Consider the following 25,740-nt stretch of genomic DNA (forward strand, 5'->3'; position numbering starts at 1 on the left):
AAAAAAATGGGACAGGGGAAGATGGCAGAGTAGGAAGATCTCAAGCTGAACTCATCCCACGGATACACCTAGGTAACAACCACATCAATATAAATAACCCATAAAATGACTTGAAGACTGGCAGAACATACTCACCACAGCTACTTGTAGGAAGGAGGCCACATAGAAAAACTGTAGGAAGGGCAGAGACCCAGTTGGGAACTAACTAACCTGTAAGACTAACCACAAAAAAGAGAGGCATTGAAAGAATGGAGAAGGGAGCAGACCCCGCACCAGGCACCTCGGGCACAGGAGACGTACACTAGGAAGACAAATCCCCACAATACTCGGCTTTGAAAAGCAGAGGGCTTAAACTTCATGAGTTTTTATAATCAACGGGGCTTAACACGAGGAACTTTAGAAATCAGCGGGCTTTGCTCTGGGAGAGCTGGAAGGAGATGGGAAACTGAGGCCCTGTCCATAAAAGGAAAGTATAACAAACAAGCACACTGTGATACAGCACAGAAACAGCGTGGGGGTATACAGAAAGGGGGTTTATTTACTAATGCCAGAGTGTGTGCAGGAGGGGTAGGAATCTTTAGGAGATTTCTCTAAAAACAAAAGAGCTGGCTGGCATGATTTCTCTTTGCTGCCCACAGCCTAGATATATGGATGTGTAAGGGACTCAGTGAAAACATTCTCCACCTAGCTTGCCAACAGTATACCCCACCCTCACATTCCCTTGCGGATCAACCCCATCCAACCTGCCCTGCCGGGCAGGAGTCCTCAAACGCAGTTCTCGGTCTCTTCCCACAAGCAGAACAGTCTATGCCCTGTTCATGTGCCCCAGCCCCACAACCTTCTGTGGATTCACCCCATCCAACCCACATCAGTTGGTAGGCATCTGTCCTAAGCGATGCCACAAGCATAGCACTGTGCCAGCAAACCTGACAGAGGCCAGCACCACCCCAAAGTGAGTCCTGCCCTTGCGGGGAAGGGGAAAATAACTACATACAAGTTCAAGTCCAGCTACAGTGGCAGGCTGGGAGAAGATATCTGGTCTAACTGCAAGCCCCACCTATCAACAAACACCTCAAAGGGGGCAGCAGAGAGAGCCTGGTAGTTTGGGGTCACTGCAACTTCAGCAGACAGACTGCTGGAAGACATCTGGTCTGAGTGCAAGCCTTGGCCACTAACAAAAAGCCTCTTAGGGGATAATTCAGGGAGAACACCCTGCAGTTTTGTGCAACTCCACTTCTGGCAAACATCTGGTTCAACCAAACTCAAGCTCAAGGCAGCCCCATACTGGCCCCTTAACGGCACAGGGACCAAACCCTGCCCACAACAAGCAGAAAGCCATTGCAGATGACTGGATTGAAGGAAAAAGTGGCTTAGCCACAAGAGTAGGGCACACATAACACACGTAGGAGAGACCACCAAAGCAACAGATTCTGGTAAACAGGGCACAAGGCACTACTGGGCCTGCAGGTTCTCTTCTATCATAAGGCCACAATTTTAAGAGCAGGAGAGAGAGCTGACTTTCCTAACACATAGGAACAGACACAGAGTCAGATAAAATGAACGGACAGAGAAATATGTCCCAAATGAAAAGACAGGACAAAACACAACAAGAGAGCTATAAACAAAATGGGGATGTGTAATATGCCTGCTAGAGAAGTTAGAGTAATGGCCATAAAGATACTCACTGGACTTGAGAAAAGAGTGCAGTCTCAATGAGATCTTTAACAAAGAAATAGAAAATATAAAAAACAAGTTATAGATGATGAACTCAATAACTGAAATAAAAAATACAATAGAGGTAGTAAATAGTACACCAGAGGAAGCAGGAAAAAATGTATCAGCAAGCTGGAAGACAGAGTAATGGAAAGCAAATAAGCTGAACAACAAAAAGAAAAAAGAATAATAAAATATGAGAATAAGTTAAGGGAACTCAGTGACACCACTGAGCATAATAAATTTGAATTATTGGGATCCCAAAAGGAGAAGAGAGAGAAAAGGGGACAGAAAATGTATTTGAAGACATAATAGCTGAAAACTCCCCAAATCTAGAGAAGGAAACAGACATTCAGATCTAGAAGCCACGGAGAGCCCCCAAATCAACCAAAGGAGGTTCTCACCAAGACATATAATAATTAAAATGGCAAAAGGGAGTGATAAAGAGAATTTTAAAAGCAACAAGGAAAAAGAAAAGTTACAGACAAGGGAAACCCTATAAGCTGTCAGTGGATTTTCAGCAGAAACTTTACAGGACAGAAAAGAGCGGCATGGTATCTTCAAAGAGCTGAAAGGAAAAAACCTGCAACCAAGAATACTCTATCCGGCAAAGCTATCATTCAGAATAGAAAGAGAGATGAAGAGGTTCCCCAACAAAAGTAAAAGGAATTCATCATCACTAAACCAGCCTTACAAGGAATGTTAAATGGGATTCTCTGACTGAAAAGGAAAGACCATAAGCATGAGTAAGAAAAATAGAAAGGAAAAAATTTCACAGGCACATATATACATAATAAAATTAGTAGATTAATCACTTATAAAACCAGTATGGAAGTTAAGGCATAGTAGTAAAATCAAGTGTATCTATAAAAATCAGTCATGGGATTCACAAAATAAAAGGATATGGGGGCGCCTGGGTGGCATAGCGGTTAAGCGGCTGCCTTCGGCTCAGGGCGTGATCCCGGCGTTATGGGATCGAGCCCCATATCAGGCTCCCCCGCTATGAGCCTGCTTCTTCCTCTCCCACTCCCCCTGCTTGTGTTCCCTCTCTCGCTGGCTGTCTCTATCTCTGTCGAATAAATAAATAAAATCTTTAAAAAAAAAAAAAGAAAGAAAACATATCTAAAGAAAATGTGGCCAGTGTCAGAGAAATTACTGCCTGTGTTCTCTTCTAGGATTTTTATAGTGTCAGGTCTCACATCTGGTCTTTAATACATTCTGAGTTTGTGTTTGTGATATGATGTAAGAAAATGGTTCAGTTTCATTCTTTTGCATGTAGCTGCTCAGTTTTCCCAACACCATTTGTTTAAGACATTGCGTATTCCCATTGCATCTTCTTGCCTGCTTTGTCATACATTTACCATGTGGTCATGGATTTCTGGGGTCTCTATCTTGTTCCATTGATCTATGTGTCTTTTTTTGTGCTAGTACCATACTGTTATGATTATTATAGCTTTGTAGTACATCTAGGAATCTGGGATTGTGATACCTCGTTTTGTTCTTTTTCAAGATTGTTTTGGTTACTCAGGGTCTTCTGTGGTTCCACACAGATTTTAGGATTATTTTAGTTCTGTGAAAAATGCTGTTGGTATTTTGATAGTAATTGCCTTAAATCTGTAGATTGCTTTGGGAAATAGAAATGTTTTATTAATATTCCCCCAATCCATGAAGATGGACTATCTTTCCATTTGTTTGTGTCATCCTCATTTTTTTTTTCATCCATGTTTTCTAGTTTTTAGAGCAAAAGCCTTTCACCTCCTTGGGTAAGTTTATTCCTAGGTATTTTATTATTTTTGGTCTAAGTGTAAATAAGAATGTTTTCTTAATTTTGCCTTCTGCTACTTCATTATTAGTGTGTAGAAATTCAACAAATTTCTGTATATTAATTTTGTATCCTGATACTTCATTGAATTCATTTGTCAGTTCTAGCAGGTTTTGGTTTGGATTTTCTAGGTATGCTATCATATCATTTGCAAATAGTGAAAGTTTTACCTCTTCCTTACTACTTCGGATGCCTTTTTCTTGTCTGATTGCTGTGACTAGGACTTCCAGTACTATGTTGAATAACAGTGGTGAGAGTGGACATCCTTGTTTTGTTTCTGATCTTAGGAGAAAAGCTCCCAGTTTTTCACCATTGAGTATGTTAGCTAATGGGCTTTTCTTATGTGGCCTTTATTATGTAGAGGTATGTTCCCTCTAAAACTACTTTGCTGAGAGTTTTTATCATGAGTAGATGTACTTTGTCTAAAGATTTTTCTGCATCTATTGAGATGATTATTTTTTTCTAATATAGTTGACACACAAGATTGCATTAGTTTCAGGTGTACAAATTAACGATTTGACAAGTTTATACACTATGCTATGTTCACCACAGGTATAGCTACCATTTGTCCCATTATATCATTACTACAATAGCATTGATTGTATTCCTTATGCTCTGCTTTTTATTGCTGTGACTTATTCATGCCATAACTAGAGGCCTGCATCTCCTTCTCACCTTTACCCATTTTGTCCAACTCCCACTGCCATCCCCTCTGACAACCACCAATTCTCTGTATTTATAGTTCTGATACGTATATATATTTAAGATTCCATTTAGGAGTGGAATCACATTGTATTTGTCTTTCTCAGTCTGACTTATTTCACTTACCACAATACCCTCTAAGTCCATCCATGTTATCTCAAATGGCTCAATCTCCTTTTTATGGCTATGCAATATTTTATAATTGTATATATATATACCAAATTTTCCTTATCCATTTGTCTATTAATGTACACTTACATTGCATCCTTGTCTTAGATATTCTAAATAATGCCGCAATAAACATAGGGGTTACTGTATCTTTTTGAGTGTCTTCATTTTCCCTGAGTAAATACCCAATAGTGGAATTATTGGATCATACGGTATTTATTTTTATGACGAACCTCCATATTGTTTTCCATATTGGCTATACCAATTAGCATTCCCACCAATTGTGTTGTGTTCCTTTTTCTCCACATCCTTGTTAACACTTGTTTCTTATCTTGATTTTAGCCATTCTAACAGGTATAAGGTGACATCTCATTGTAGTTTTGATATGCCTTTCCATGATGATTAGTGATTTTGAGCATCTTTTCATGTGTTAGTTGGCAATCTGTATGTTCTTTTTGGGGAAAAGTCTATTAAAGTCCTTGCCTATTTTTTAAATTGGTATGTTTGGGATTTTTTGGTGTTGAGTTGTATGAGTTCTTTATGTATTTTGGATATTAACCCCTTATTGGATATATCACTTGCAGATATATTCTCCCATCTATTAGGTTGTCTTTTTATTTTTGTTGATGGTTTCCTTTGCTGTGTAAAAAATTTTCATTTTGATGTAATCCCAATACTTTACTTATACTTCGGTTTCCCTTGCCTTAGGAAACCTAACCAGAAATAGGTTGCTATGGCTGATGTCAGAAAAATTACTGCCTGTGTTCTCTTCTAGGATTTTTATAGTTTCAGATCTCAAATTTAGGTCTTTAATCCATTCTGAGTTTATTTTTATGTATGGTGCTAGGAAGTAGTCCACTTTCATTATTTTATATGTAAGTGTCAGGCTTGCCCAGCACTACTTATTGAAAAGACTGTCTTTTCCCTATTGCATATTCTTTCCTCCTTTGTCGTAGATAGATTGACTACATATATGTGGGTTTATTTCTGGGTTCTCTATCCTGCTCTATTGATCTATGTGTCTATTTTTGTGCTCGTACCATACTGTTTTGATCACTACAGCTTTGTAGGTGTATCTTGAAATCTGGGATTATCATACTTCCTGTTTTGTTCTTCTTTCTCAGGATTGCTTTGGCTACTCAGAGTCTTCCATGGTTCCATACAAATTTTAAGATTATTTGCTCTAGTTTTGCCAAAAATACTATTGGTATCTTGACAGGGATTGCATTTGTAGATTGTTTGGGGGTAATATGGACATTTAATGATATCAATTCTGCCAATCCATGGGACTATCTTTCCATTTGTTTGTGTCATCTTCAAATTCTTTCATCAATGTTTTATAGTTTTCAGAGTACAGGTTTTTCATCTCTTTAGTTAGGTTTATTCTATTTTATTTTTTTTGATGCAATCGTAAGTGGTGTGGCTTTTTAAATTTCACTTTCTGCTACTTTGTTGTTAGTGTATAAAAATACTACCAATCTCTGGCTAATAATTTTACTTCATGCCACTTTACTGAAATCATTCCTTACTTCTAGTAGTTTTTTGGTGGAATCTTTAGGATTTTGTATGGATAATATCATGTCGTCTTTGAATAGTGACAGTGTAACTTCTTTACCAATATGGAGGCCTCATTTTTTTCCCTCTATGATTGATATGGCTAGGACTTTTATGGTACTATGTTGAAAAAAAGTGATGACAGTTGAGATCCTGTCTTGTTTCTGACCTTAGAGGGAAAGTTTTCTTTTTCACCATTGAGGATGATGCTAGCCTTGGGGTTTTCATATATGGCCTTTATGATGCTCAGGTATGTTCCCTCTGTCCCCATTTTGTTGAGAGTTTTTATCATTAATCGTTGTTGAATCTTGTTAAATGCTTTTCCTGCATCTGTTGAGATGATCATGATTTTTATCCTTCATTTTGTTAATGTGGTGCATGATGTTGATTGATTTGTAAATATTGACCCATCCTTGCATCCCCGGAATAAAACCCACCAGATTGTGGTAAGTGATCTTTTTAATGTATTGTTGTATGTAGTTTGCTAATATTTTATTGAGATTTTTGCATCTATGTTCATCAGGGATATTGGCCTGTAGCTTTTTCTTTGCAGTGTCTTTGTCTTTTGTATCAGGGCAATGGTCGCCCTGTAGGACCTATTTGTGAACCTTTCCTTCCTCTCTTATTTCTTGTAATAGTTTGAGGAGAATAGGTATTAACTTTCCTTTAAATGCCTAGTAGAATTCACTCGTGAATCCATTGAGCCTAGACTTTTTTTGGGTGGTTTTGATTACTGATTCAATTTCATTACTTGTTATCAGTCTTTTCAGATGCTCTATTTCTTTGTGGTTCAGCTTTGGAAGATTGTATGTTTCTAGGAATTTATCCATTTCTTCTAGGTTATCCAGTTTGTTGGCATATAGTTTTTCATAGTACTCTTACATTTTGTATTTCTGTTATGTCAGTTGTTACTTATTCTTCATTTCTGATTTTATTTGGGTCCTTTCTCTTTTTTTCTTGATGAGTCTGGCTAAGGATTTGCCAACTTCATTTATCTTTTCAAAGAACCATCTCTTGATTTCATTATTTTTCTTTTTTTTAAAGATTTTGAGAGAGAGAGAGAGTGCACGCACAAACACAAGTGGGGGGAGGGGCAGAAGGAGAGGGACAAACAGACTCCCCACTAAGCAGGGAGCCTGATGCAGGGATCAATCCCAAGACCCAGAAATCATTACCTGAGCTGAAGGCAGACACTTAATCAACTGATTAAACCAGGGGCCCCTAGTTTTTTTTCCATTGTTTTTTTCAGTCACTATGTCATTTATCTCTAATCCTTATTATTTCCTTTCTTCTACTCCCTTTGGACTTCCTTCTTCCTTTTTCTAATTCCTTTAGGTGTAAGGTTAGATTGAGTTTTTGTTTTGTTTGTTTTGTTTTGTTGTTTCTTCAGCTAGACCTATATTGCTGAATAGCCTTAAGACTATTTTTGCTGTGTCCTAGGGATTTTGGACCATTGTATTTTCATTTTCTTTTGTCTCCATATATTTATTTCTTTGATTTCCTGGTTGACCCATTCACTGTTTAGTAACATGTTGTTTAACCTCCATACATCTGTCATCTTTCCAAATTTTTTCTTGTGGTTGACTTCAAGTTTCATAGCATTGTGGTCAGAAAATATGAATGATATGATCTCAATCTTTTTGTACTTATTGAGGCCTGATTTGTGACCTAGTATGTGATCTATTCTGGAGACTGTTCCACGTGCACTTGAAAAGAATGTATTCTCCTGCTATAGGATGGAATGTTCTGAATATATCTGTTAAGTTCATCTGGCTCAGTGTGTCATTCAAAGCTACTGTTTCCTTGATTTTCTGTTTAGATATCTGTCCATTAATGCAAGTGGGGTGTTAAAATCCCCTCTATTATTGTATTATCAATTAGTTCCTTTATGTTTGTTATTGTTTTATATATTTGGGTGCCTCTATGTTGGGTGCATAACTATTTATAATTGTTAGATCTTGTTGGATTGTCCCCTTTATTGTGATATAGTATAAATCAGTCAGAGGAAGACAAATACCATATGATTTCACTCATATGTGGAATTTAAGAAACAAAACAAACAATCATAGGGGAAAATAGAGAGAGGCAAACCAAGAAACAGACTCTTAACTGTAGAGAACAAACTGATGGTTACCAGAAGGGAGGTTGGGGGATGGGTGAAATAGATGATGGGGATTAAGGAGGGCACTTGTTTGTAAGTTTTGAATCACTGTGCTATACACCTGAAACTAATCTTACACTGTATGTTACCTAACTGGAATTTAAAACTTGAAAAAAGCTGAAGTACTAAAATAATTATAAAATATATGCCTCAGATTTTATTTCCAATCATATTAGATTTTAATTTATATTTCTAAACAACCTAGACTAATTGGAATCTAAAGTCTGAAGAAATTTCTAAATAAAGAATATGGCAATAAAAAAAATCAATTGTATTTCTATAAATTGTCAATGAACAATCTGAAAATTGAGAAAATAATTCCATTTTTAGTAGCAAAAAATCAAATCCTTAAATAAGTGCAAAGTTTGTAATCTGAATATTATAAAAAAATTGTTACAAGAAATTAAAGACTTAAAAAAAATGAAAGCTCTCCCTCATTCACGGATAAGAGAATATTGTGCGGATGACAATTTTCCCCAACTTGATCGTCAGATTTAACACAATCTCTATCAAATTCTGAGTGGATTTTTTTCCCCCCCAGAAAGTAACAAGTTGGTCCTAAAATTCATGTGGAAATTCATGGGACACAGAATAGTCAAAACAATCCTGGCAAATAAATAAATAAATAAGGTCAGAGAATTCACACTTCCCAATTTGAAACCTTCTACAAAGTAATAGTAATTAAGCCTGTGTGATCTTGGAATGAAGATAGACTTATACATGAATGGAATGGAATCCGCAGAATTCCAGAAATAAACCCTTACATTTATAATTACCTGATTTTTGGCAAGAGTGCCAAGACAATTCAATGGAAAAGAATAGCCTGAATAGTCTATCTTACAAATGATGCTGGGACAACTCAGTATGTATAGGAAAAGAAAGAAGTTGGACTGCTTCCACACAGCGTACGCAATAATTCACTCAAAATAGATTACAGACCTAAATATAAGAGGAAAACTACTAAACTCTTAAAAGTATACAAGGAAATACTTGTGACCTTAGGTTAGACAAAGCCTTCTGAGATAGAACCACCAAAACAAAAGAAACAAAAGGAAAAAAATTCCACTTCACTGAAATTGAACACTTCTGTGTTTCAAAGGGTACCAAAAAATATGAAACCTCACAAAATGGGAGAATATTTGCCCCCATATATCCAGTTAGGTACTTGTATCTAAACTATATAAAAAACTTTTACAACTCAATAATAAAAAGACAAATAAACCAATTTAAAAATGGACAGAGATGAATAGACATTTCACCAAAGACGTACAGAAGGCCACTCAGCACATGAAAGGATGTTCAATGTCATTAGGGAAATGCAAATCAAAATTACAATGAGATACTATTTAATATCCACTAGAGTAGCTCTAAAGAAAAAGACAATAGGAAGTGTTGGTGAGGATGTGGAGAAATTGGGATCCTCATACATTACTGGTGGAAATATAAAATGGTGCAATTGCTTTGGAAAACTGGCTTGCAGCTCCTTAAAATGTTAAACATAGAGTTACCATATGCCCAGAAATTCCACTCCTAGGGTATATACCCAAGAGAAATGAAAGCATAGGTCTACACAAAAACATGTACATAAACGTCATGGCAACACTGTTAGTAAGACCTCCAAAGGAGAAACAATCTGAATGCCCATCAACTGATGGTTAAACGTGGTCTCTGCACGTGCTGGATTATAGTTCAGCAATATAAAAGAACAAAACGCTGATTCATGTTGCCATTTGAATAAAACCTCAAAAACTTTATGCTAAATGAAAGAAAAAGACATCAAAGAGCATATATTGGATGATTACATTTATACAAAACATCCAGAAAAGGCCTAGAGACTGAAAGAAGATTAACAGTTGTCTGGGGCAGAAAGCAGGCATGAGAAAGGACTGCAGGTGGACATGAGGAATCTTTTGGGGACGATGAAAATGTTCTGAAATTGATTTTTGTGTGATGGTTTCATGACTAGGGACATTTATTGAGTCAGTGAACTGTATAATCAAACTGGGTGAATTTTATGGTATGTGTATTCTAATTCAACAAAGTTGTTAAAACAAAAAAATTGTATCTGTGGGATATATGCTTTAATAGTGGAATTCAAGACATGTTGGGAACAAATTGAGGGAAAATCCGTTCACTCTGAGGCAAGAGGACGCTAACTATGGAATATGGAATGAAAACCATTCTTGCTTTCATCTATCCCACCCTCTTCTGTGGAATTCCTCCTGTTTCTGAGGATCGTTCTCTTCCACTAATACCCCTCGCCACCCTTCTTTGTCATCTGTCTCTCTTATATCGTGAAGAGTTTAGTATGGAGTTCCGGACCTTCCTCCCCATTCTCTTTCGGCGAGTTTTTAATAGCCTCAAGGATGACACATCTGACATCTAAGTCCTCATGGTTTCTCATCTGTCTTCAATCCAGTGACCTTCCTCTTTATACCACTTCACAAATCAGACCCATGGGCACATGTTACAACCTGTCATTAGCCGTAATTTCTCTGCCACTTCACTACTCCACTTAGTGAACACGCCTCCTCTTCGTGCAGTGCACTCACTGTGTTACTCTTCCTGAGCCAGCAAGTTATTAAGTTGTTTAGACCAGGGGTTGTCAGCGAACTTTTTCTGTCAAGGGCCAGATAGGAAGAATTTTAGGCTTGTGGATCATAGGACCTATGTCACAATTACTCAACTCTGTTCCCTGCTCTGTTGTTGTAGGGAAAAGCAACCATAGGCAATAAGTAAGCAAAGGGGCATGGTGGTCTTCCAAGAAAAACTTTTACAAAAACTTTTACAGGCCATAGACTAGATTTGATCCAAGGGACATAGTTTGTACTTCTGTCCCCTTAGCTTAGACACAGGCTTATACAAGTATAAGCAAATTATTTTACCTTTCCGAGGCTCCCTTTTTCCATGTATGCAACAGGAATAATGCCTCCTACCTCTCCCAGTGTGTAACAGATCAATGAGAAGATGAGCAAACAGTTCAAGTGCAGTCGATGGCATGTAGTACTGACAAAATTCAGGTTTTTTTAAAGGGGGTTCTAGGGGTGCCTGGGTGGCTCAGTCGGTTAAGCATCTGCCTTCAGCTCAGGTCATGAACTTGGAGTCCTGGGATTGAGCCCCACGAGGGACTCCCCTCTCAGCTGGGAGTCTGCTTCTCCCTCTCCCTCCCCCCACCCTGCTCATGCTGTCTCTCAAATAAATAAATAAAATCCTTTAAAAAATAATAAAAAGGGTCCTAAGAAATGCCTTCTCTCCTCTCAGCTGAGTTGAGAATGAGTTTAGAAATTAGAAGAGTAAGCAAATGGAGAAACACCCCTCCAAACTCACTGTTATGTGTAAGAAAGCTGAAGTTGAAGAATGTGGAACGTCTATAGGCCAGTGGTCTTTCTAATACTGAACCGCAAAATCAGAGCAGCTTACCTATCCTGTCCAGGTAGCACTAGACCAAGCAGGCCTTCCTGAGCAGGAAGAAGCAGAGAAGGTTGGGTACCTTTTTAAAAATTATTAATGTTCTTCCAAATGGATGGAAATATCAGGAATGGGTTCTTGATGTTCTGCCTAGAACGGATGTTTGTTTTCTTCCCCCACCGTGCCCAGACTGGATAGTTAGGTTCCTGAGGTCAGAGCAGCCTCTCCCACAAGGGTGCTGGCAACACACTCCCACTTTCTAAGGGTTTTCTCTAAGTGTGTGCCAAGAGCGTTTCTCAGAAGTTAGCTCAAAGGTCTCCATAAACATATTCCAAAAGGAAAGAAGAATAAACCCTAACCTCCAGGGGCCTATGGATATTGCTATAAAAGATCCTGCTAAGAGATTAAAATTCCTCAGTGGCCTTTTATCTTAAAAAACTAAGCAAATGTTGCATTTTCCCTATGGTTGAAATTTAGACTGACGAAAATGTCTAAAGTCACTCACCAATTAAAAAGCTTTAATCTCCCTCCGCCCCACTCACAAAAATCATGGAGTAAAATTAACACTATAGGAAAATGTGCTTTGTAGTACCTAACACCCTTCCCCAAAAATGCAGCCTCCCTCCACAACCCCCCATCCCCCCACCAGGCAAAATAACCGTGAGAAGCACAAGTCAGGACTATGGTACTTCAACCAAAGACCAGCTCTCCATCATGTTTATTTCCTCTCGTATTGGTCTCAAGGGTTGGGGAGCCAAACCCTCCTTCCTGGGGGCTGCAGGCCCACACAGATCAGGGCCTGGAGCTCTAGCCTCACCTCAGCTGCTGAACCAGGAGCTCAGATTTTGTGCCCCCCCCCCCCGACGTCCCCGGCTCTTTGTTACAAGGGGGTGGTAGTGTCTGCCCGGACTAGCTCAACAACTATTACAAAACCAACACGAGTTAATTATGTCTTTTAGGGGTACGAAGCCCTTGTCTGTTTATTATGCAATTATCAACGTGGTCATGGTACTTACGCCAGTAGCTCAGAGCACGCATTTATCATCCAGGATTTATGGAGCCAAATGTTTTCATTTTATTCCATGTAGGAGAGAAAACTCCAGGGTTTAGTTGAAGAGTCCTGGACTCACTGTTATAATTGCCACAACGCTGCAGTACAAGGCAGTAGAGAAACATGCCTCCTCGGGGTGGGGAGGGACCGACTGGCAGGGCCTGTTCATAGGTCTCGCTTTTTCCTCCCCAGGAAATTCCTTTAGAAATGATCTACCACGTCTCTGTGCCAATCTCCAACATGCCACGATCACAATTCTGACACGCGTACGGTTACGTGGGTGTGTGTCTGGAGGGACTGGCACAGATGCACACACGTATACGTATGTATAGGCGCATATACATGTATCATGTAGATGAAAAACACGCATGTATATCTACGCATAGCGATATCTAGACGTCACTATAATGATCTTCTTATACCTTTTTCTCCGCACTTCTATCTCTGTAGATATCCCCATGCCGAGCAATGCAAACTGAGCTTGGCCAGTGTAATATGGTGGCAACAGGCCACCGGGTAATGGCTGTACTGTGACCACGTACCACCTTTGGTGGCAGCGATACTCGTGTCCACAGAGTTTGCTCTTTTGGATTCTTCGTACCCTGCTACGATGCAGCTGCATTAGGATTTAGGCCTGTGGCTCTTCCTCCTATGGCCTGAGATTTAAGTTATTGTTATTGGAGTGCTTAAGGCATGTGGTTGTTTAGAGTAAGGGAAAGAGTTTACAAAGAAAGCAATACAAATTTCAAGAGAAACCAGCCAAGTCAAGTCTCAGTTGTTCACGAACTATAGATGAGGGCTTCTGTTTTCCCTCTTCCTAGTGTTTCAAATATTTCTCCTGCTACTGTGGAAGTGACTAATTCCACATGACAGCGAAACAAAGGCACGAGCGAAGGAAATGCATTCGGTATAAAAATATGCAAGGCCTCAGCCACAGGTGACGATGGACTGTGATTAGATCTATTCTCTAGAACAGACAGAACGCCCTCCTGGCTGCTTTCTTCCGGCTCTGCGGAGTGAGCAGGTGCAGGTCACGGAGGGGAGGGAGTATGTGACGCCAGCCGGTACACCAGGGCCACAAACGGCATTTCGGCGTTGGATTACTGAAGCTTCTCCAACACCGACATAAAGACTGCTTGAACCAAAGCAACTCTGCGTGGTTGTAACTCCTCTGAGAGAATAGCATGGAGAAGATACTCATCGATACCTGTGGTTCCCTCCAACTCTTATTTTCAGGTTTAATGGCAGAGACAGAAGACAGAACCACAGACTGGTCAGTCTGTGCTTTTCAAATGGTGTGTTGCAACCCTTTAGGGGATAATAAAATTATTTTATTTGGACATGGAAAGTACTCTAAAAATGAAATAGAATGAAATAGGGTGACACAGAATAACGAGAAAATATCACAGTACATTGCATGCAGTTAGGATATGTATTGTCTTACCAGATTTGTGTCTTGTGTACGTGCTCTGGAATGAGATTTGACAGGATTTTCTTACTGTGAGTCCCAAGCAAAAAGGTTCGAGAAACACTGCCATAATTTAGCTCTTTGCAGCATTCCTTTGGGATTCTAGGCTTAAAAAACGCACTAAAATTCCAGCCATTCGACAATGGTCTTTTCTAAAGAATAGTTCCTTGCCCCTCATGGCAATGTTTCTCAACTACTTCAACATGAGGAGATTAAAAACCTGGAGGTAGAAACAAGCTGCCTAAAAACCAAATAAGAGATTTAGAATGAAGCCTGATGAGGCAGACAAGATCAGGGAGAGAGAGCACCAGGTTTTTGTATGTTTGTGTAGCCCAGAGAGACTTAGACGCTAGGATGCATTGGAGGGGACCAGAAAAAAGTGTTTCTTAGGTTAAACAGCTGCTAAAATTTTGCTATACATACTGAGTACTTGATGAGAAAAAAGGCTCAGAGCTCTTGATGTCACTCCAAATGGAAGAATTAACCTAAGAGTCAGGAGCCAGAAGTCTTTCAACTAGTTTTGTTCCTGGCTTCAGGAAGGACCATTGTGTCTGATTTTTAGTAGAACACATAATGCAACTTTCTCAAAACCCAGGAGACAGCAGCTATATAGAACATAAATAATCCTGTTCTGGAAAGTTCTGAGCAAAGTATGCAGAGCAATGTTATTTTTAAAAAATGATTTATTTATGTATTTGAGACAGAGAGAGAAAGCGCGCAGAGAGAGAACACAGGCAGGGAGGAGAGGGAGAGGGAGAGGGAGAATCAGAACCTCCCCCCACTTGAGCCAGCGGGGATGGGTGGGGTGGGGAGGGGCTTCAATTTCAGGTTGCTGGGATCATGACCTGAGCCAAAGGTAGAGGATTAACCAGCTGAGCCACCGGTACCCCAGCAATGTTATATTTATTTGAGTTAATGTGTGATTATTTCTCCTGTCCTCTTATAGGATACTGATTTTTCTCCCAAATGCCATTGCTTGTAAATTACTGGGGATGTTACTGTTTTCCTTAGTTGTCTGGGTCATTTACTTGGCTGCAAAAAACCACACAAAGGTAGTAATTGTTCCCTTTTTCAAAGTGTCAAGGATGGTCATAGTGACTTTGGAAGCTCACCTTGATTATCCAGGCAGGAATTAAAAGTTAAAAACATGTCATCTTAGAAACAGATGTAAGCAAGAGATAGCTCTCTTAGCATTAGTCCCTTTGACAATATATACATGATTTTTCAGGGGCAGCCAACTGGAGTCGCAGCCAGCTCGGTAGTATGTGACACTACTAACCACCTCACCTAAAAATCCTGACATCGGCCTCTGAGATGCCAATGCACAGAAATCTGTCTCAGCCCTCTGCCTTCTTCAGGGGTCTTATTTGTTTTGCATGGTTTAGCCAGTTGATTTTTAAAAATTTTCCCTTTCCGCAGTCTTTCTTAACTGATCTTGCTTACACTTTCTCTTTGTCCCAACTGTGTAGTACTTGATCTTTCAAAATTTCTGCTTTCATCATCCTCTTGTCCTGGTCAAAACCTTTCACCAATGTCTTTCACAGATGACAGCACCAGTGAGATCAAACTCCTTAGCCATTCAAGACACTTCTAAATTTGAACACAACTTCTTTTAAAGTGGTCTCACTGACCTTTATCTAATACAAACTTCCAGGTCCAAACAAAAAGGACCATAAGGGGTGTCTGGGTGGCTCAGTCAGTAGAGCATGTGATTCTCGATCTTGGGGTTGAAAATTCGAGTCCCATGTTGGGTATACAGATTACTTAAAAAAAAAAAAAAGAAGGAGGAGGAGGAGGAGAAGAAGAAAGAAGAAGAAAGAAGAAGAAAGAAGAAGAAGAAGAAAAAGGACCATAAGTCTAGGACATTGAGAAAATGATGTGAACTGGTTAATAATAGAGCTCTCAGACCGGAGTTCAGAAGATTTGTTTCCCTTTGTGAGTTCTCTCTATAATAAATAACTGTTCTCTCTAGATTTTTCCCTCCAATCCTCTTCTCTTTCACACTTACACCTTTTAGTTCACATGCGCAGGTCCCACCACCCACTACTAATATTAATATTTCTTAAGGTGAGGTCTGGACATTCTGCGGACCAGAACAATACCTAGGTCTGTGCATGTGTGCAACATGCAGATTCCTAGGCCCTGCTCCCAAACTACTGAAAAGAAATCTCTGGGCTTGAGTGTAAGATTACAAAGTATTAACAAGCTCGCCTGCTATTATGCTGAAGTTTGAGAACCTCTGCGGCTGTAGCCCCGGAGCTGAGACCCCTTCCGGGCCTGCTCTTGAGTCCGTGCTGCTCGTCAGTTATCTTCTCCTCCGTCTTCCACTAGCGTCGTAACCCAAGAAATGCACACTGAATTTATCATCTCTCTTACCACCCTTCTTGGCACAAACAAAATCAAATGAAAACAAATTCCCTTCTCTCTCTCCCATTTCTCCCACGTTGCCACAGCTCATTAGTCAACACAACCAAAACTCTCTCCACAAGCAATCTGCCACTAAGCCTCATAAATTCTACCTCCTAAGTCTCTCTCAAATCGATCCTTTTTTCTCCATCTCTATTGTCTCGATTTAGTTCAGTCCTTTGTCATTTCTCACCCTTGGTGTTGAAATAGTCTTCTAATTAATTTCCCTGCCTCCAGTCTAAGCCTGCTCTCATCATTCATTCAACAAACATTGGTTGAATATAGATGGTGTGTCTGGCGCTGGACTAGGTACAGAAATCTTTGTGTTCAAGAATCTGAGATATTTCTACAATGAAAATTTGGATAGGTTACCCTAAAAACCTTCAGTGGCTCTTCATGTAGCATGGTAGGGTCCAAACTCCTTGGCACAGTGTTTCAGGTCCAGTTAATTAAAGGAAACAGAAACCCACTTAAGCTGGCCCAAGACATTGTTACAATGGCTGTTTGCTCTGACTTCTCGTCCTCCAGGTTTTCACATAGCTAACTCTCTTCCTTCAACTCTTTGCTCAAATGTCATCTTTTTTTTTTTAAGATTTTATTTATCTATTTGAGAGAGAGATAGCGAGAGAGAACAGGAGCGGGGGGGGGGGGAGTGAGAAGCAGGCTCCCTGCTGAGCAGGGAGCCCGTCTCGGCAGGGAGCTAGTTGTAGGGCTCGATCCCAGGACCCCAGGATCATGACCTGAGCCAAAGGCAGACGCTTAACTGACTGAGCCACCCAGGTGCCCTGTCATCTTCTTTATTTAACACTAGAAACATCCCGACTCTCATGTCTTAGCATTTCCCCTACTCCTTTGATTTCTTTGCAATACTTTCTAAAGTATTACATAATTTATGTATTTATTATGTTCATTGACTGTCATTCAACTTCACCTACTAAAAGGTGACTTGCATAAGAGCAAGGATTTTTATCTGTAGTTAGTTGTTGGTATAGCTCGAGTGCCTAGAACCGTGTCTGGCACATAGTAGGTGCTTAATAAATAACTGTCAAATAACAGAAGGCTGTCCAGGGACCTAGGTAGGAAGCAACGGTGATTTAAAATGATGTACTAACAATGAGGCTGGAGAAAAGTCAGTTTGAGATAGAATTGACAGAAATAGAGATTAACTGTGGGGATAAAGAGGTGGAGTAATAAGCAGGAATTATTTTAGGGATGTACAGAGGCATGGCTGATGCATGCCATTCACTGCAGTACAGAATGGCAGGGTAAATGGTTTTGAAAGAAAAAGATAAATTTAGATATGAACAGTCTATGTTTGAGGTGTTTTTAGGTTATCCAAATGGAGATGCTGCTTCAATAGACTGTTGAATATAGAGTTAAAGCTGAGAAAGACCTGGTTTTAAAAAGTTGATTTAGGAAGAATCGGAATATAAATGGCAATTCAAGCCACTGGAGTCTATGACAGTTCCTTGGGTGAGCTATAGAGTGAGAAGAAAAAGTTCCTAATGATATTGCCTCAAGGGACAAAAAGAAAAAAAAAAAAGCACTAGTTGAAGAAGTGAGTGGTAGGAGAGAAAGTGAGCACAGGGATTGAAGAGAACTCATGAGAAGCTTAACTGGGTGGGGTTGGGGAATAAGTAGAAGTTAGGGTAGTAGTTTAAGGAAATAGGAGGCTCAAAATATTTTTTTCCCTATATGGGAGAGACTTGACTATAGTTAAATTCGTATGGAAAGAAACAAACATTCAGGAAGTAGGAAAGAAAAGGTGTGGCTACATTTAAGCTGGGCAGGGTAACAGGAAGTTGGGTTGCCATTCGACTGTTCTTATGGGTCTCTAAAGCTGAGAAGATTAAGGACCAAAGAGATCTAGTTATCAAAGGAGTGGTCTCCATGGACATTGAGGTCTACCTGGAGGATGTCAGAGATTTTAATAACGAGGAAGACTATAAGTACATTCTTCAAAATCTTTAGTCAATGAGTAGAAGGGTTAGAATGGGTCAGAAAGTGAGAGAAGAGGAGAATTATGTAGTAATAGGTGGTATTTGGTCAGATGGATCATGGTGAACGAAAGAGCTTAGATTAGGGTCAATAATATGAAACGTATTTGAAGTGTATATATACGTTTATATATTCATTACATATATATTTATATCTCTAACATTTATTTGAAATATATAACCCTAACTCATTCTCTCTCTCTATATATATATATAAATAAATATATAAAAATAAATATATATATAAATAAATATATATATAAATAAGTATATAAATATATATATATAAAATATGTATTTGAGATAGTTCAATTGCCTCTCTTTTAATAACCTAAGAGTGAAATTGAGCATTGACTGCTGACTCTAGCCCTGCTACTACTATTGTAAAGAAGCTTTCCTCTTTATATGTCTAACTTTAAGGATTTGGTACAAAAATTCCTTGTCCTTGCTCATCTTTATGACTCACATGCTGTGTGATTCCATTACATACTATTTTTGAAATGACAAAATTACAGAAATGGAGAACAGGTAAATAGTTGCCAGGGGCTGAAGGGGTTAAGAAGGAGTGGGGGTGGGAGGAAAGTAGGTGTGGCTAGGAAAGGGAATGTGAAGGAGATGTGTGGTGATGGAAATGTTCTATATCTTGACTATATATCAGTGTCAGTATGCTGGTTGTGAGGGGATGATGATGTGAAGATATACCATGCAAGTATTAACCAAAATAATGCTAGTATGGGTTTATTAACATCAGATGTAGATTTCAGAAAAAGAAAAGTCACCAGAAGTGAATAGGATCATTATACAATGATAAAAGGGTCAATTCACCCTAAATTCTTCACCATAAATTTGTGTACAACTGACATGAGAGCTTCAAACTATATCAAAAGTAGATGTGAATGAAAAGAGAAAGTATAAATCCAAAATTGGTAATAGCCAGTGACTTCTACAGTGCTTTTAATAATGTAGTAGGTTGACTGGTATCCTCCAAAAAAAATAGGTCTACCTAAAACCACTGCATGTAAGCTAGTTAGTAAAACACTCTGCAGATGTAATTAAGTTAAGGATCTCAAGATGAGATCATCCTACGGTGGACCCTAAATTTATTATTTTTTATTTTGTTAAAAGATTTTATTTATTTATTTGAGAGAGAGGGAGTGCACATGAGAGAAAGCACGAGTAGTGGGGAGGGGCAGATGGAGAGGGAGAAGCAGACTCCCCACTGAGCAGGGAGCCCAATGCAGGGCTCCATCCCAGGACCCCAAGATCATGAGCCAAAGGCAGATGCTTAACCAACCGAGCTACCCATCCCAGGACCCCAAGATCATGAGCCAAAGGCAGATGCTTAACCAACCGAGCTACCCAGACACCCCTCGCGTGGACACTAAATTTAATGACAAGTGTTCTTTTAAGAGAAAGGAAGACAACATACAGAGGGGATGATGATGTGAAGATAATGGCAAAGATGAAAATGATACATCTATACAAGTCAAGAATACCAAGGATTGCTAGCAGCAACTAGAAGTTAGAGAAGCATTGAATAGATTCTCCCTCAGAGCCTCCAAAGGAATCAACTGCTGACTCCTTGATTTAAGTTGCTGGCCTCCATAACTGAGAGAATAATGTTGTTTTAAGCCACCAAATGTGTGGTCATTTGTTATGGCAGACCAAAGAAACTAACGGTAAGCAAAAATATAAAAGAACTAAAGAATGTAATCAATTAACTCGACCTGATCAACATTTAAAAATTAGTTCACTCAGCAACAGAATATACATTTCTTTTCAATGCACATGAAACATTCACCAAGATAAAACATGTTGAGTCATAAGATAAACAAAAATTTAAAATAATTGAAATCATACAAAGTAAGTTCTTTGACCATAATGAAATTAATCTGGAAATACATAAGAGAATAACTGGTAAATCTCCAAGGATTTGGAAATTAAATATCACACTTTTATGGATCAAAGCAGCAGTCTCAAGTGATATTAGAAAAGAGTTTGAACTGAACAAGAATGGCAATATAATGTAATGTTTGTACAGAGGTAAAGCAGTGGTTAGAGTAAGATTTATTACATTAAGTCGGTATTCTAAAAAGATAAAAGGTATCAGTTCAAAACCTAATATTCCATCTAAAAAATCTAGGGAAAGCAAGAAGGAAATAAATAATACAGTAGAAATTATTAAAATAGGAAAGAGAAACACAGTAGAAAAAAAAATCAATAGACCTAAAACAGATGATCTAACTGGACTGAAGGCAAACACAGCTCAGCCACGATAGTAGGGTGCATCCAACCACACGTGACGCGCGCTTCAAGTGCCTGGTTCTGGTGAACAGGGGCTTTGTGTAATGGGGCTCAACATGACCTCTTTTTTATATGCACAAATATATTTTTTAAGTTCTCTTCATGCAATATAGTCTGGTTGATACATCCATTTACTGAAATAATATGGTTCTCAACATAGTAAGCAAGTAACATTGTTAGAAACATCTTTACTACATGTATATTTAAATACATCTCTACCTATGCTTCTCTATTGCAGGCAGTCGTAAACACTTTTCCACATGCATTGCAGATTGTGCAAAACTTCCATTAACTGATAGAATATTGTTCTCAACATAGCGTGGAAGATGGAAGTATCATCTTTAAGTATTCTTAAACATTTCTACATGCACTGCAAAATAGCAGTCACTGTTAGTCATTGATATGACACGGTTCTCAACAGGGTGAACAAGTATCAGCAGGACCTCAGCAGGTATAAGAATCGATCAGCAATCCAGAAGACAGGGTATTAGAAAGCAACCAATCTGAATTTGAGGAAGGTTCCCTTTATCCCTGCACTCTGAAGAGTTTTAATCAGGAAATGTTGCTGTATTTTGTCAAATGCTTTTTCTCCATCAGTTGAGAGGATCATATGGTTCTTTTCTCTTATTAATGTGTTCTATCATGTTGACTGATTTGCAAATGTTGACCCACCCTTGCATCCCAGGAATATATCCCACCTGGTATGATGGATAATCCTTTTAATGTACTGTTGGATCCATATTCATCAGGGCTATTGGTCTGTAATTCTCCTTTCTGGTAGGGTCTTTGCCTGGTTTGGGGATCAAGGTAATGTTGGCCTCATAGAACGAGTCTGGAAGTTTTCCTTCTGTTTCTCTTTTTTTGATACAGCTTCAGGAGAATAGGTATTATTTCTTCTTTGGTAGAATTCCCCTGGGAATCGATCAGGCCCTGGACTCCTGTTTTTTTGGGAGGTTTTTGATCACTGCTTCAATTTTGTTACTGGAAAAGCCCACAGCTAATATCGTTTTCAGTGGGGAAAAACTGAGAGCTTTTCCCTTAAGTTCAGGAACACAAGGATGCCCACTCTTGCCACTATTGTTCAACATAGTACTAGAAGTCCTAGCAACAGCAATCAGACAACAAAAAGAAATAAAAGGTATTCAAATTGGCAAAGAAGAAGTAAAACTCTCTCTCTTCGGGGATGACCCAAAAGACCCCACCCCCAAATTACTAGAACTCATACAGCAATTCAGTAATGTAGCCGGATATAAAAATCAATGCACAGAAATCAGTTGCTTTTCTGTACGCTAACAATGTAACTGTAGAAATAGAAATTAGAAAGTTAATTCCATTTATAATAGCACCAAAAACCATAAGATAATTTGGAATAAACCTAACCAAAGAGGTAAAGGATCCATACTCTAGAAACTATAGAACACTTCTGAAAGACAATGAAGAAGACACAAAAAGATGGAAAAATATTCCATGCTCATGGATCAGAAGAATAATCATTGTTAAAATGTCTGTGTTGCCCAGAGCAATCTATACTTTCAATGCCATCCCATCAAAATACCAATGGCATTTTTCAAAGAGCTGGAACAAAAAATCCTAAAATTTGTATGGACCAGAAAAGACTCTGAATCACCAAGGAAATGTTGACAAAGAAAAAGAAAACTGGGGGCATCATGTTGCCTGATTTCAAGCTATATTACAAAGCTGTGATCACCAAGACAGCACGGTACTGGCACAAAAACAGGCACATAGATCAATGGAACAGAATAGAGAGCCCAGATATGGACCCTCAACTCTATGGTCAACTAATCTTCAACAAATCTAGAAAACATACCCAATGGAAAAAAGTCTCTTCAATAAATGGTGCTGGGAAAATTGGACAGCTGTATACAGAAGAATGAAACTAGACCATTCTCTTATACCATACACAAAGATAAACTCCAAATGGATGAAAGACCTCAATATGAGACAGAATCCACCAAAAGCCTAGAGGAGAACATAGGCAATAACCTCTTTGACATCAGCCACAGCAACTTCTTTCAAGACACGTCTCCAAAGGCAAGAGAAACAAAAGCAAAAATGAACTTTTGGGACTTCATCAAGATAAAAAGCTTCTGCACAGCAAAGGACACAGTCAACAAAACAAAGGGGCAACCCACAGAATGGGAGAAGATATTTGCAAATGACACTTCAGATAAAGGGCTGGTATTCGAGATCTGTAAAGAACTTCTCAAACTCAACACCCAAAAAACAAGTTAAAAAATGGGCAGAAGATATGAACAGACATTTCTCCAAAGAAGACATATGAATGGCTAACATACACATGAAAAAATGTTCAACACCATTAGCCATCAGGGAAATTCAAGTCAAAACCCCATTGAGATACCACCTTACACCAGTTAGAATGGCAAAAATTAACAAATAACACAGGAAACAACAGGTGTTGGTGAGGATGTGGAGAAAGGGGAACCCTCTTACACTGTTGGTGGGAATGCAAGTTGGTACAGCCACTCTGGAAAACAATGTGGAGGTTCCTCAAAAAGTTAAAGTAGAGCTACCCTATAACCCAGCAATCACACTACTAGGTATTTACCCCAAAGATACAGATGTAGTGAAAAGAAGGGGCACATACACCCAAAGCTCATAGCAGCAATGTCCATAATAGCCAAACTGTGGAAGGAGCCAAGATGGCCTTCAACAGATGAATGGGTAAAGAGGATGTGGTCCATATATACAGTGGAATATCACTCAGCCATCAGGAAGGATTTGCATCGACATTGGTGGAACTGGAGGGGATTATGCTAAGTGAAATAAGTCAAGCAGAGAAAGACAATTACCATATGTTTTCACCTATATGTGGAACATAAGGAATACCATGGAGGACATTAGGAGAAGGAAGGGAAAAATGAAGGGAGGAAATCAGTGGGGGGAGAGGAACCATAAGAGACTATGGACTCTAGGAAACAAACTGAGGGTCTCAGAGGGGAGAAGGTGGGGGGATGGATTAGCCCAGTGATGGGTATTAAGGAGGGCATGTATTGCAAGGAGCACTGGGTGTTATACACACATAATGAATCATGGAACACTACATCAAAAACTAATGATGTACTGTATGGTGACTAACCTAACATTAAAAAAAAAGCAACCAATCTGAACAGCAAAAAGAAAAATGAATAATAAAAAATGAGAATAGGTTAAGGGAACACAGCATATAATCGAGCATAATAACATCCTCATTATAGGACTCTCAGGAGGAAAAGAGAGACAAGAGGGCAGAAAATGTATTTAAGGAAATATCTGAAAACTTCCCTAATCTGGGGAAGGAAACAGACATCCATAGGCAGGAAGCACAGACAACCCCAAACAAAATTGACCCAAGGAGGCCCACGCCAAAATAAAAAATAATTGAAATGGCAAAAAGTGGTAATAAAGAGGGAATTTTAAAAGCAACAAGGTACAACATTACATGTAAGGGAAATCCCACAGGCTATTAGCTGATTTTTCAACAGAAACTTTACAAGCCAGAAGAAAGTGACACCATAAAGTACTAAAAGGAAAAAAGAAATCTGCAACCAAGAATATTCTACCCAGAAAGATCATCCTTCAGAATAGGAGAGATGAAGAATTTCCAGACAAAGTTAAAGGACTTCATCATCACTGAACCAATCTTACAAGAAACATTAAATGGAATTCTTTAAGTGGAAGAAAAAGACCATAATCAGGACTAAGAAAATTATGAAAAAAAATCACAGGTAAATGTGAACGTATAATAAATTTATAATAATATAATATAATAAATATTATATATATTTATTATATTTATTTATATATATAATATATGTATGTATATATGTATGTATATATATTATATATAATATATACATAATATATATTATATTATTATAATATATATTATATAATATATATTATTTATATATAAATATATAAAATAAATATAATAAATTTATAATCACTTATAAAACCAGTATGTAGGTAAAAGCATAAAGCAGTAAAAACAATTATATTTATAAACATCAGTCGAGATTCATTAAAGGAGGTAAAGTATGACATCATATGCACAAACATGGAGGCAGGGAGAAAAGTTTAGTGCTTTTAGAATGAATTCAAACTTATGAGACCATCTACTTTATATAGACTGATAGATGCATAAAATATTTTATATATGAACCTAAAATAACCACATATCAAAATCCTATAGACACCCAAAAAATAAAAAGGAATCCAAGCGTAACACTAAAGAAAGCTATCAAACCACAAGGGAATAGGGAAAGAGAAGAAAGGGCAGAAGAACTACAAAAACGGTTATAAAACAAGAAAATGGCAGTAAGTACATACCTATCAATTATTTTAAACATAAATGGCCTAAATTCTCCAATCAAAAGACATAGTGTGAGCAAATAAATAACAAAGCAAGACCCCTATATGCTGCATAAGAGAGATGCACTCTTACCTAAAGACATGCATATTGAAAGTGAAGGGATGGAAAGGTATTTGCAATGCAAATTGAAGGGAAAAGAAAGCTGGGATAGCAATACTTATATCAGACAAAACAGACTTTATTATTTTTTTATTATGTTATGTTAGTCACCATACAGTACATCATTAGTTTTTGATGTAGTGTTCCATGATTTACAGTCTGCATGTAACACCCAGTCTCCATACAATATGTGCCCTCCTTAATACCCATCACTGGGCTAGCCCACCCCCCATCCCCTCCCCTCTAAAAGCAGTTAGAATGGCAAAAAATTGACAAGGCAAGAAACAACAAATGTTGGAGAGGATGTGGAGAAAGGGGAACCCTCTTACACTGTTGGTGGGAATGCAAGTTGGTACAGCCACTCTGGAAAACAATGTGGAGGTTCCTCAAAACAGACACTATAATAAGAGACAAAGAGTGACAGTACATAACGATAAACAGAACAAGCCAGCAAGAATACATAACAGTTGTAAATATTTATGTACCCAACATGG

The 25,740-nt window shown here is 38.5% G+C and overlaps 2 protein-coding genes across 2 annotated transcripts in view; one reads left to right on the forward strand and one right to left on the reverse strand.

The window, feature by feature from the left end:
* LOC113260029 (NXPE family member 4-like) overlaps positions 1 to 12,681 on the reverse strand; it is a 70,893-nt gene extending 58,212 nt beyond the window's left edge. Inside the window, exon 1 of the mRNA XM_044386633.3 lies at positions 12,545 to 12,681. The gene's annotated coding sequence lies outside the window, so the exon portion shown is untranslated. The remainder of the gene's footprint in view (positions 1 to 12,544) is intronic.
* A 764-nt stretch (positions 12,682 to 13,445) lies between these two features.
* Positions 13,446 to 25,740, forward strand: part of LOC125282441 (NXPE family member 2) — a 64,937-nt gene continuing 52,642 nt past the window's right edge. Inside the window, 2 exon segments of the mRNA XM_048217129.1 lie at positions 13,446 to 13,516; positions 14,994 to 15,099. Coding sequence (XP_048073086.1) covers positions 13,446 to 13,516; positions 14,994 to 15,099 — 177 coding nt within the window.

The sequence above is a fragment of the Ursus arctos genome, unplaced genomic scaffold, assembly GCF_023065955.2.
Source record: "Ursus arctos isolate Adak ecotype North America unplaced genomic scaffold, UrsArc2.0 scaffold_22, whole genome shotgun sequence".
Classification (NCBI taxonomy): Eukaryota; Metazoa; Chordata; class Mammalia; order Carnivora; family Ursidae; genus Ursus; species Ursus arctos.